The sequence below is a fragment of the Melanotaenia boesemani genome, chromosome 21 (genome assembly GCF_017639745.1).
Source record: "Melanotaenia boesemani isolate fMelBoe1 chromosome 21, fMelBoe1.pri, whole genome shotgun sequence".
Classification (NCBI taxonomy): Eukaryota; Metazoa; Chordata; class Actinopteri; order Atheriniformes; family Melanotaeniidae; genus Melanotaenia; species Melanotaenia boesemani.
The window spans coordinates 21,060,785-21,073,698 of NC_055702.1; the positions used below are offsets into that span (position 1 = coordinate 21,060,785).

At 39.1% G+C, this 12,914-nt stretch overlaps 1 protein-coding gene across 3 annotated transcripts in view; it reads right to left on the bottom strand.

The window, feature by feature from the left end:
- Positions 1-3,446: 3,446 nt before the first annotated feature.
- si:dkey-191m6.4 (rho GTPase-activating protein 22) overlaps positions 3,447-12,914 on the bottom strand; it is a 34,916-nt gene continuing 25,448 nt past the window's right edge. For all 3 annotated transcript variants that reach the window (XM_041974819.1, XM_041974820.1, XM_041974821.1), the window contains 7 exons: positions 11,796-11,924; positions 8,053-8,260; positions 7,803-7,935; positions 7,646-7,719; positions 7,420-7,541; positions 6,304-7,312; positions 3,447-4,845 (listed from right to left, as the gene is read on the bottom strand). In XM_041974819.1, the coding sequence (XP_041830753.1) occupies positions 4,623-4,845; positions 6,304-7,312; positions 7,420-7,541; positions 7,646-7,719; positions 7,803-7,935; positions 8,053-8,260; positions 11,796-11,924 (1,898 nt within the window). In that variant the 3' untranslated portion in view covers positions 3,447-4,622. The remainder of the gene's footprint in view (positions 4,846-6,303; positions 7,313-7,419; positions 7,542-7,645; positions 7,720-7,802; positions 7,936-8,052; positions 8,261-11,795; positions 11,925-12,914) is intronic.

The following is a 12,914-nucleotide window of genomic DNA, read 5'->3' on the forward strand; positions in this document are numbered from 1 at the left end:
CTCAACAGCCTGGCGTAAGGCAGACTTTCTAGAGCCTGACCTGTCTTTTTGGGTGATGAACATGAGCTTGACAAGTTATTCTGAATCTGATTCAACAGCCCTGCACTAAATGTCTCTTTGTAATATTTATGAAAGTAAAATTCTTGATTTAGAGACATTTTTTTAAAGTTATGATGCCTACATTTTAAATTACATTAACTTGATGCAATCATGTCAAATTTAATTTTCTCTTTAATGCACTCACTGGCCACTTTATGAGGTACAATTGCTTGTTAACACAAAGTTAATCAGTCAGTCACACAGCAGCAATTAAATATGTTTTGTCTCATACGTAGACAAGGTCTAAGTCTGAATATTTCAGAAACTGCTGATCTCCTGGGATTTTCCCACATGACTAGGGTTTACAGAGGATGGTCTGAAAAAGAGAAAATATCCAATGAGCACCAGTTGTCTGGACCAGAATCTCTTGTTGGTGTCAAAAGGTCAGAGGAGAATGGGCAGACTGGTTGGAGATAATAGAAAGGCAACGGTAAGTCAAATAGCCACTGGTTCAAGCCGAGGTTAGCAGAATATCTTCTCTGAACACAACATATCCAACCTTAAAGCCGCTGGGTTACAGCAGCAGAAGACCGCACCGGGTGCCAGCTAAGACTACAATTCACACAGACTCACCAACACTGGACAATAGAAGATGGAAAAGTGTTGCCTGGTCTGATGAGTCTCCATTTCAGCTCCATTTTCAGATGGTAGGCTCAGAATATGGTGGAAACATCATGAAAGGGTGGATCCATCCTGTATTTGATCAAATGAGAATGGTTTAACCTCCACAGTCTACCTGAGTATTGTTGCTGACCATGTCCATCCCTTTATGACCACAGTGCTGCATCTTCTGATGCTACTTCCACCAGGATAATGCACCATGTCACAAAGCTCATCTCCACCTGCTTTCTAGAACATGACAATGAGTTCATTGGTAGAGCAGCTTTGGGATGTGGATGAACAGGAGGTTCTTATGGATCTGCAGCATCTGTGTGACGCTGTCATGTCAATATGGAGCAAAATTTCTGAGGAACATTTCCAACAGCTTGTTGACTCTAAAAATGTAGACAGTTCGAATAAGTCAGTGAGTGTATGCTAAAATTATAAACACATCCTCCAAAAGTCAAGGTTCACTGCTCTCATATGATGGTTGTTATTTTTATTCCAAGATATATTGCCATTTATTACAACAGTGGAAATCCATAATAAGCACCATGAATGATCAACAGAGTAATAAGACATATTTATCTTTACCCATGAGACATACATGAGAAGGAGGAAAATTTCTGTTTGAATTAAAGTAGCTTCTACTGGTTTAGACCACTATTATCCGGACTGGGAAGAGTAATAAATTCACAAAGGACAGAAACCTTGTAAAGCTGTAAAAGAGTGTAACAACATTGTAATTCAGTTCTTTATAAAACATTCACATTTTCCTACCTAAAACACACTTTCATGTGCCCTTAAATAAATAACTTGCCGATGACAATCCTGGACATTCTTTTTCTGATTGGTGGTAAGACGCCGACATTTTTAATGACCAGATTAAAGATGTTCATTTCGAAAAACTGTAATGGATCAGATTAATTTTGAAACAGATTTAATAACATGACCAGCAGAACACTGTGTTTAAAACCAGTTATGTAGATTTAATAAGAGCAGAAGCTTTTTTTTTTTTAATTAACTACTTAATTTTTTTCTTATAGGGGCTGTTTTTTTTTTTTTTTGTTTTGTTTGTTTGTTTTTTAATCAATAACACATTACATTCACAACAAGGGTACATTCTTAATGCAAAACCTCTTTTCAATTCACAAGTGACTTCCACAGGAATTGGCACCTTCGAGGGTTACATCACCATCAGCACTTTGTTCCATATCAAAACAAAATAAAATTACCTTGCAGCCACTGTGTGTAGTTTAGGTCATTATATGCACAACATCCCCAGACAAGCAAGCAACACTACGAAAACACTTCCCTGAAGGCACAACCAGGAAACTCCATTGTTTCTCTGAGGGCAGTGTTCAGCTTCATGTGCCAAAATCAACATGGCTTCCAGACAGGCAGTTCTGATCTATTGTGAGCAAGCAACTGAGGCAGTCCAGCTTTGGTACGTACTGTGTTTTGTTAAATGAGACACTTGTTCTGTATGTTAGGCTGAAAATGCTTAAAGTTTTGTTTTCATCATCCCTGGTATATTATTTGTACATTAAAGGCATGTGTACATCAGTGAAGATCAGTGTGAACTGAGGATTTTCCATCAAATGGACTCGGAAACCATGTAGATGGTGACAAGAGGCACTGGACGGCCCTGAGGACAAAGAAGGGTTTTGAGGCAGCTATGGCAGGCGTCCCATCTGTTAATCCTTCGCTTACAAAGAAACTGTTTGGGAAAGGTCTTGTTTTCTGAAGCCTTCTTCTGTTACTACATTATACAAATTCTACAATAAACCAAAGCTAGAGATTGCTTGCAGTGCAAATGTGTATGTTAAAAACAGAAAATAGAGGAACTTCTGCTAAAGCTAACACTGTGGTTACAGAGCCCGTTTGCCCAACTTACGCCTATAGCAAATGGTTGTTTTATTTACCCATTTTTCGAGATATATTGTACATTAAAGGGAGTTTAACCACCACCATCCTAGTCTTAATGCAAACCTTTACATTATCATATTAATACAACCATGCAAGCTTTATAAATATACATTTTTAAGAACTTTTCTTTCCTGATACTTTAATATTTCCAAAGCCTGGATGAACAGAAGGTCTTTCAGTAGTTTTCACCTCCTGCTGAACTACAGAATGAGAAGTTACGTTTATTTGTGATTTTATTGAGTGCTTGCTAATAAAGTACATACTCCACAAGAAAATGAAAGTATGTTTTTTTTTCTCAACTTGGCCACAACAAGAACAAAGTTTGTTCTAGTCACCACATTTTATACTTCACAAGAAATCTAATCCATGGTGGGAATTTGCTTCCATGTGTTGTGTAGATTTTTCTTACTTTCTCAACCAGCTGTTCCTTAAAATTAACTATTTACCAGTTGAATAATTTGCAGCAGCAGAAAAGCCAAAATGACAACTTTCTGCTTCCCACTATTCTGCATTAACCTGTTCTGCACTTCATTTCTAGCCAATCACAAAATAGCCATCAGACACCAGGTGAGAAAAAATGTTATGCTCAGATGATGAATGAAAAACACATTGTGAGAACTCCTAAACCTGGGTTGCAAGAAAAAAATGTACATTATTATTCTCGCAGTCCTGAAAGAGAGAACAGTTTTCTCTGTTCTTACTGAGCATGCACAGACCTAAAGTCCATGTATAAATGTATGTATAATTGTATAAGGGCTCATTTTATTTGTTTAAAAAAAAAACGGAAAAAACAAAGAAATTCATACTGTTTTGTTTGGTTTCTGCAAGTAGACTATTATGATGTGGATTATATAGATATAGTCTATGATACAGACTCTAAGCTACCTTTTCGTGTTAGTGGTTAATTTCTGCCTTTAGCTAGCTAGCTCACTTGGGCTCATTTATTAACAATATTAAATACACATATACATATGGATAGAGCCTTCCGTCCATTATCTGTGTTCATTTCATACATATTTAAATACGTTTTCAGAGAGTTTGAGGATGTTTACTCAAATGAAGTAGTACCAACAGGAACTGTGGGGGCAGTGTTGCACAATTTAGCTCGCATGCAGCCAGGTAAGAGGAACAAATAATATAACAGAAATTAAGAAAGCAGCTGCTTGAAGATGCAAACTACTACAAATTTATCTGTGATGTTAATTTAGCTTTGAACGCTGACCTCTGCAGTGCCCTCTAGTGGATACAACCATACAAATGAAAGCACATGTGGGGAGTGTGTGAGTAGTGGCGTTTGAAACAGATGTACTTATTCATGCATGTAAAGTAAGCTTAAATGAGTACTTACCTTCCCTTTGTCTTAAGTTAAGCTAACCAGCTGCTAGCTGTAACTTCTTCAGGTACAGACAGAGCAGTATCTAACTTAATATTTAATACTCTGAAAGAAATTGAATATTTTTCTAAATGTTAGACTATTGCTTTAAGATAAATATCTCATAAAGATAAATATCAATCAGCTGTCTGCATCAGCGTTGACATTTCTAACAACTCTAAAGTTTCAGCACAAAAACAATTCACTTAGTGTCCATGTGAAGTAAGTGGTTCAGAGAATGTCAAGGAAGTTACATTATGTCTTATCGCTCATGTACAGGCACCTGAAATGTCCTGCCTTCACCACATAAACCATGAACTATCTGCAAGGAGTGTTGGCTAATCACAGGTGCGCCCTTTCAACCTTCAGTTTCAAGCATGCGAAAGAGGCAAAACTGTCTACTGGAGACAGTCCTGACAAATACAACATTACTGCGTTTAGCATTTTCTATCATCTCCACATTTTAATTTCAAGCTTGTCGGGAATGTGCAACAACATGCTTCTTTTATTTTCTTTTCATTTTCTTTTGAAGGAACGTTCTGATGCCTGGAAAAAGACGCAAACCCCTGAAACACTGAGGGTTACAGTGTTGGCCTCAGACAAACTAAAAAGGTGTGTCATATCAAATGTCGCTTGTCCTTGCTCCGAGGGCAAGGTCCCCCAGTGTGGAAAAGAAATCCTCCATCTCCTTTTCTAGGAGCCGGTTGCGGTTTTCGGCGTCTTCACGTGCCCGTTCAGAATTTCGAAGTTTGATCTCCAGCATGCGTTGTTTCTTCCTCTCCTGTTCCATTTCTTGCTCCAAACGCTCCATCTGGGCACACAAAGCAGCGCTGGACTCTTCCAGTCTGAGGGGATGCAGCACAATATAGATTAAGATAAATAATGACAGAGTATCAGGCATTTCTGAAACAATATGTGGATTTTTCCATGCTTTGGAGCATTAACGTAACTTTTGTCGCTGAAGGGCCTTCTGAGTTTTTATATTTTATATTGGTGACTCATAGCTTTATTATTATAAGACACTAATTATCAGTTTACTTGACAAAAAGCTTGCTACTCTTAAAGTCTTTATATTAATACATGCAGTTTCTAAGCATAAATAATAGCGAATAAAGTCTTTAGATAAAAAAAGAGAGAATTTTCTGACCATTATTTTTTGTGGTCAGGTGGTGAGGCCTATTTTTTCTGCCTCCTGTTCGAAATGACACACCCAAAACAAATGAAGTATATCTTCACAGCTACAAGGGCTGTTTGTATAATCTTGGTCTCAGTGCATTACTGTGTTAGAATAAATTAACCTGGAACACAGTACAATGTGTAAATTTCTATCTCCTCCTAAAAGAAAAGCGCATTACTTCCAGTGAAAACTAGAAGATAGCAGCTCAGTCCATCTAGGAATGAGTAAAGTATTTTCTAGAAAGAAGGGCCCCCCAAGATAGTACACCATGGGAAGAGTGAAAACCCCCCTGATCTCCATGGAAACAACCAGGACTTTCATGATTTATGCCAAACAAAGGCAGAGTCATAGGAGAACACAGCAGAGATTTTTTTTTAATGAGGAATAAAACTTTTAACAACAAAACAGCAAAGGCAAGACATGATTTATGATTATGTGATTTTTTTTTCTTTGCAACTCTTGGGCTGCTAGTGAGTTTTTGTTGCACAGTGATGAAACAGACATCTTTCTAACTCGCAGAGTCTTTGCTTTCATATGACACCTTGTTTGTGTGGTTTGCTTGAAGTGGAGAAATTAGCAGTAGCTCTGAATGGACAGTGATGTTCTCAGGTTTTGTTACATTCCCATATAATTGCTTGGGTTTTGAATTGTGTTTTGTTTAGATGCCAATGTTTTGGTAGTCTTTTAGCTGAGTTTCTTCTGTCATTTTGGTATGCTAAATGTTGGGATTGGTGCTTCCTAGCATGTGCAAAGATCTGTGCTGTATGCGTCTCATGCTGCCCCCTGAAAAATTAGGTCTGATGATTGAATGAAATATGTGGCTTTTTGTTTTTTTCTTCTTTTACCAGGAAATGAGGCCATTATAGAAATGTGTTGTTATTGAAGCATAGCCCATCCTGGCACTGCAACTCTTTCTGGTCCCCAACAATACAGAAAAAACTATATACAATCTCTGAAAATTGCTTTCACAGCATGTTGCAAGGGGTATACAGCAGCACTGCTGTACCAGTAAAATCCAGTAAAAAAGTTTACTCCACAGGTTTCTATTCTCCATCTCATGGGCATGTAAGAAAATGTATTTCTGGGGCAGAAGTCTGTAACAGATGCTACACTTAAATGAACTTACTTTTCAATCCGGGCCTCATACGTTGACTTCTGTTTTCTCAACTCGTCCTTAAGTCCCTCTACCAGACTACTCAACGTTAAGTTTGTCCCATTCCCATCTTCGGTCATGATGATGGACGGCACCCCAGCCGCTATGGCCATATTCCCGTTCTCGCTGCAGGCCGCACTGCTGCTGCAAAGTTCCATGGCCTCACAACTGTCCTGTTCAGAGCTGGGCTCTGTCATCATCCCTCCATCCCTTTCTCTCTCAGCCTCCCTCTGGCTTTCCATCCACTCCCCCTTTTCACCAACTTCTACACTACTCTCAAAGTTCTGGTGTGCTGGAGGATCTCCACCGGAGTCAGGCACCGAGATTTCGCAAGATGAGGTAGACCACGGCGTGCTGGAAACACTTGGAACGCTCCCCATGCTAGAAGAGGAGGTGACGTTGTCATAGGTGGACAGTCTCTGGGAGGATCCGGTGGAGTCGCGATCACGGGTGGACCGCTCGCCTGATGATGTGCGCCGGTGTCCCCTCAAAGAGGACAAACCGTTCATCAGCCAGTTACCTCCCCCACCTCCACCGGTTGTATCTGCCACTGAGCCACCAGTGTTACTTTGTTTAGCTTGCGGCTGGGAACGGGGCGCTGAGGAGCTTTTAAATGAGTATTTCCAGGAAGGCATGGTCTTGGCTTGTTTACTTGGACTGACCACTTGCTCTCCCTTCCCTGTAGAAGATGCAAGTTTTGGTCCAGGGTTCGGGTTGGGGGTCTGGGTGGTAGTGACGGCTGCGCTTAGTTTGGCATCCAGGGACGAGGCACTGCTGTGAAGTTCTTGGTCAGGGTTGGAGACCGGGCAACTCTGCAGATCCTCCTCGGAGATCCAAGCTCCTAGGCTGCGGTGCTGGAGCTGATGTCCCTGGACAGGTACCTCAGTCTGGGGTAAAAGTGGTCCTTCCTGGTCCCTCCCTGAGTACAACCGGTTGTGTTCCCTAATGAGGACTGTCATTAGATGCTGGACTAGAGATGTTCCTAGACAATGTCCAACAGAATTTGATCAGATATACAATATATTTAGTGGTTAAATGATTATTATGTGATTTTATTACTGCATTTAACATTCATTATGTTGTCCATACCTTCCATGATAGTAATCGGGTCCTCCATCTTGGGTCGAAGAATGTTTGGTCCAAATACTGTTGCAAGGTTCTGGACGCTCATCTTGTTCTCATTACAGTGGGACTGGACCTCATCTAGAAATCTGAAGCAAAATTACTGTGTGAAAACTGACAAAGACAGACATCATTCAGCATCATTCAGTGCAACTAAATATTATCATGTGGAACCAGAGCAGAGTGAACATACTTGCATATGTACTTGAGGAGATTGTAGTTAGGTAGAGGTAGAGTGCTCACTTGCTTTCCAAGTTCCTGGATCCCCTGATGTAATACACGTTATAGGACTTAATCTATGCTTAATGGTACACAAATAACACACCAACAAAAAAGTAATCTGCACAGACCTCCTCCTCATCTTTGGCCAAAAGCTGTGCACAAGTTAGAAAGTCTTCATATTTGGAGAAGGGGATAACTGGTTCAGGCAGCTCTCGTAGGTACAGCTTCAACAAGGATGCCACTGTGTGGACGTCTGTATTACTGTGGGTTAATACACAGGAAGATAAAGAAATAATAGAATAAAGGGCACCATGACTGTAAATGTTAGGGATATAAAGTTTTCCAGCTCATCATTCAACAAATATTCTTTCTCTCCACCTGTCAAACAGAGGCTTGTCTCCACAGTCGAAGGCCTCCTGCAGCTCTTTGACCAGGTTGGCCTGTCCTGGCATCCGAAAGAGACCCTCTTCATCCAGACCCCTCTCTCTGATGAAGTCCACACACTGCTCCACCAGCAGAGGTGCAAGGCGGGGGCCAAACTTCTTTTCATACTGCACCGTGTCCTCTAGACGTTGGCCGAATATGCCTGAATGAATGAAACAAAGAAAAAAGGGCAGTGCATTTGATGTTTTAAATGTTTACTCAGAGGAATTTCCTGTAGATATGACCTAAAACCTAAGAAAATATGAGCTGCTTTCTATGTATATTTTGTATTATAGTGATTTTAGAAATAATGGAGTAAGAGCCACTGAACATTGCTGCATATTGTTTTTCAATTTTTCATATTAAAAGGAAAAAAATCTGTGAATTTGTGCAAAATTTACATAATTACAAAGTGTATTTTTTGCACTTTGAAAGCTATTATGTTCAAAAGAAATAGTCATTTAAAATATGCATCCTAAAAGCTCTAAACAGCATCTTAATTACCTGTTGCTAATTACCTGTTGATGGGCTGCAGCAGTCGCAGCTCGCTGAAAGCTCGCAGTAATCGTAGTATTTCACCGTACAGGAGCTGCACAGCACCAGAGAATGTTTTTCATACATCCCCAGCCCACATTTCATCAAGTTAATCCATTTCGTGTCTGGCATTTGACTACAGCTCTGCCAGATCAATCACTTATTTCCAAATTCCTGCACCATAGAAGCAGGTTTAGAAACCGACGGTGGCAGAGAGAGTAGACAAATGTGACGGGCAGCAGACGAGGGTCAGTGTGCTGACTGTGGTGCTGCTGTTAACAACAGGCCTGCAAGTTGGCGACAGAGCTATTCTGGATTTAGAAGTTAGAAACAGACGCCTCAAGGCTGTAAATCTGAGAGGGAGGCTGGAAATATGACCAAGCTGCAGGGAGGAAGCACACAGACAGCAGCTCAACACTGCTGTTGATGTCACTGCTAGTGATGGCCTCACACCGTCAGTCTGAGATTACTGAGCGCATTTAAAATTGATTTACTGTCATACTTTTTGTTTGGTTGTTTGTTTTGTTTTTTTAGGACTTTAAAATAAACTTAGACTCAGAAAAGCAATATGATTTTGGCCTACTAAACTGAAGCTAAGCTAAAGATAAGCTAAGTTAATGTTACAAAGCTAGCTTTAGCTAACAATTTAGTTTAGTTTTATGATGCTTAACACATTTTCTTTCCTTTTTACTTATTTATTTACATTTCTTTAAGGGTTTTTAAACGATTTGGGTGGAAAGAGAGAAAACTTTAAAGAAGGTAAAAGTTAGCTAGCTAGAAATACAGACACATCTTAGAAAGCATAAACTTAAGTGGGGTTACGCAAAAAGAAGGGGGTGTAGGTACATTTTAATGTGCTTGACACACGGGAGGCGACAGGCGAAACTCATCGCCACCCAACCCAACACACGGGAGGCAACAAACAGCAGCAATGATGGCAGTGCAGTGCATGGTGCCAAGCGGCTGCCTTTTTATTTACATCTCTATAATCTTTGCCTGAAGTATGTAAAATATGGGCAAATCAGACACAACTTAAAAGATATGTTCCTCCAAGTTTAAAGTGTTTACAGACTGCTGTCTAGCCTGCTCTTGTTGGTCAGTCAAAGAAGCCCCTTGCTGACTGGCTGTAGTGCCATGCGACAGCGACAAAAATTTAACAATTTTGTATTTTCTTGTGTCGTGTCATAAGCCCCCACGTGCACGTCTACGTGAACGAGCCCAATATGTCACACGCACGAATGTTGCCTGTCGCTTGGCTGGAGGAGGGCAGCGATTTTTGCCTCAAGTTCCACAGGAAATGAATGGAGAAGGAGCAACGTCGCCGCCCGTGTGTCCAGCCCATAAGACTGAAAACTGCCATCACTGCTTTCAGGAGTGCAGACAAACATGAAAATGGACGGAACATAGGCTGGGGACAACAGGTTGTTACACTTTCACCTAAGGGATCCATGGCCATGTAAGTTTTGTGTAGAAATTTGTAGCTACAGCACATATATAACAAGGATAATTTTGATTTAATTTATTTTAATTTGATTTTAGTATGAATTATAAAAACTTACTGGGTTTGCCTAACTGAATAGTTTATAAAACAAGAAACCAAGACTGACATTGTTCTCCAAAAACTACAAATCCTATAAAAATTGGCAATGGTCTGCCTACTCTATAGGGGCACAGTTTTAAACAAAAACAATATGCAGACATTGGACTTGTCAACCCTTTAGTAACACATGGCCACAACTTAATTATCTTACCCCCATGCGTTAGTAATCCATGGCCCCCAATAAAAAGTTTACTTCTAATGTCACCAGATGGGCTCTGTATGATTTTCTATTTATATTCTTTGCCATCACAGCACTTTATTTCATACCTATATGCTGTCTTTAACAACCATAAATTGTATATAAGATAAAGAATTCAGGTTAACTGTTGTATAACCTGGACGTAGCAACTCCACTTTTTGCAAAGACAACTATAAAAATCACAAACTTCTTAGTTTTTAGTTTATGTAAATTATTAGTAAACACTCCCAAATGTTAATTAGTAGTTTCTAAGTGAAAATGGTAATAGATGAATGTCAACTAGAAGCTGGAACGTGTTAATTAACGTCCCCTTTAAATGACATATTTTACTTCTCCTTTAACTGAATAGTTCTCAAATTAATTTACACGTTGAGAGGTTTATATTTCAGATCAGCTGAAAACACTTTAGCTTATTAGATTTAGATCCAGCAATTGGGTGAAAGCATCTTTGTGTTCAGAGAGTGTTTAAGGTCTTATTAGGCTTAATTTGGTTAAATATGAAAACTCATTCACTAAGAATGTTTTTCCGCTCGGTTTAACTTGCACAGGAGTTAAAGACCTTCTTAAACAAATAACGGGGCAAAAAGAATCTACAGAAGCTGTAAAAGATGTTGTCACACACAGTGTTAGAGGTGTGTTACTCTACATTTATGTTCCTATTAATATAGAACTTATTTGTAACCCAACACCTTGCTGTTCAGCTGCTCCCTGTGAGTTCCCAGCCAGACATGTCTGCGTTTATTTCTGCCTTTCTGTCAAGTCCACAGGTCTGCCGGGCGGAGCAGACGGGGTGACAATTAACAGCAGGTCAGCTGCTGCATCGAAACAAGAAAGACTTCAAACTGCTGTCAAACTATTAGCAGCTTGTCCTCTGTTTCTGAATTTACAGCAACAGTGGACTGGAATAGACTCTGATCTCATTTCCCCAGTCAGGTACAGCTTCTCAAGACCAGGAATAGAGACCCTAGGCTGAAGTAATGACACGCAGTAGGTGCTGCAAGTTTATGATACAGTAGATTACACATAGACTCCTGTTTCAAATATAGTTGGGAGATTTTTGAAGCCTGTAGGGCATAAAGGAAATGAAAGCTTCCCAGCTTAGAAAGGCATGTTTTTAAAACTTATTGGCGAAGAAATTTGAGTAATGTATTTTTAGAACTGCTTTTTGGTGTCTTTTACACACAAAATACTTAATAGAAGCTTTCTCGGTCTTTAATAAGGACTCTTTATTATTAAAATTTAGAGGTACTTTGAACTGAAATAGTTGCCCACTGATGGTACACAAACCACTGAAGGATCATAATCTTTCTGTGAAGTTGAAAGTAGTCACATTCCTCATGTTTCAGTTCAAAGGTCCAGGTTTACCTCCTCCGAATGGCGCCCAGATGACCCGCCGTATGGCCTTGACCCAGTCATCCATGTCTGTCTGGGTATTTGCCATGAGCAGGAAGGATTCATGGCTGACAGGGGCCCGGTCCTTCTCTCCTGTTCCACCTGCAGGGGAAATAAATGAGGGGAGTGGGCGAGCAGAGCAAAGACAAAACAGACCTTGGACTTGATCCAGTGATATGGTTGTGTAGAAGGGCAGAATTTGGTTTCGCTTTAAGAAAAGTTTAATTTAACTTACACATAAAAACAGTGAATAAACCAAAAAGTGTTACAGGAAATATTTTTTCCCTTTAAAGTTTATTAATAATAGAGTGTTTGGTCACTTTGAATTAGCTTGACTGTTTGGGGGGAGATTAATATTATAATCAGGATTACAGATGATTTAGCAAATTAAGAAAAAGGGAGGGAAAGTGTGTCTTAGGGGGAGATAGTTTAGTATAGCATGTAAGTGTGTTTCAACCATCCATAACCCTGCAGACAGCCAGCACTGAACTTAGTTAACCAAAGATGGAAATATTACTTTTGATCAATGTTTCCTCATTTTTCAACCAAGTACCCGCTTAATCAGGGATGTCACTTTCTATTTTAGTTGATCTTAGTTGGACTGGACAAGTAAAAACAGAGTACCATATATTTATATATATATATATATATATATATGTATATTTTTTTTTTTTCCAATTTTCTCTTTATTTTAGTGCAAAGAAGTACATATCAAAATGTTTACACACACACACACATATATGTGTGTGTGTGTGTTTATAATAGAGCCCACTGCATGCAGGATGGGGTTAGCTTTCATTTTTCTTTAAAAAATAAAGTTTGATATATTTTAAAAAATATTTTCTTCAACTTGTACTTAATGTAATTTATATTTTATTATGTACATTATAGTTATGTTTTTATCAATTTTCAAATGTTTATTTTTACTCAATTTATTTCTATTTTATTTTTATATTAGTTACATAATTTATTTATTTTACATATTCACACTTTTATATGTTTACTCATTCACACGTTCATTTCAACTGACAAATCACCACAGATCTACAAAATCCCAAAAAATTTAATCACAGGTATCTGGAACTGAAAATA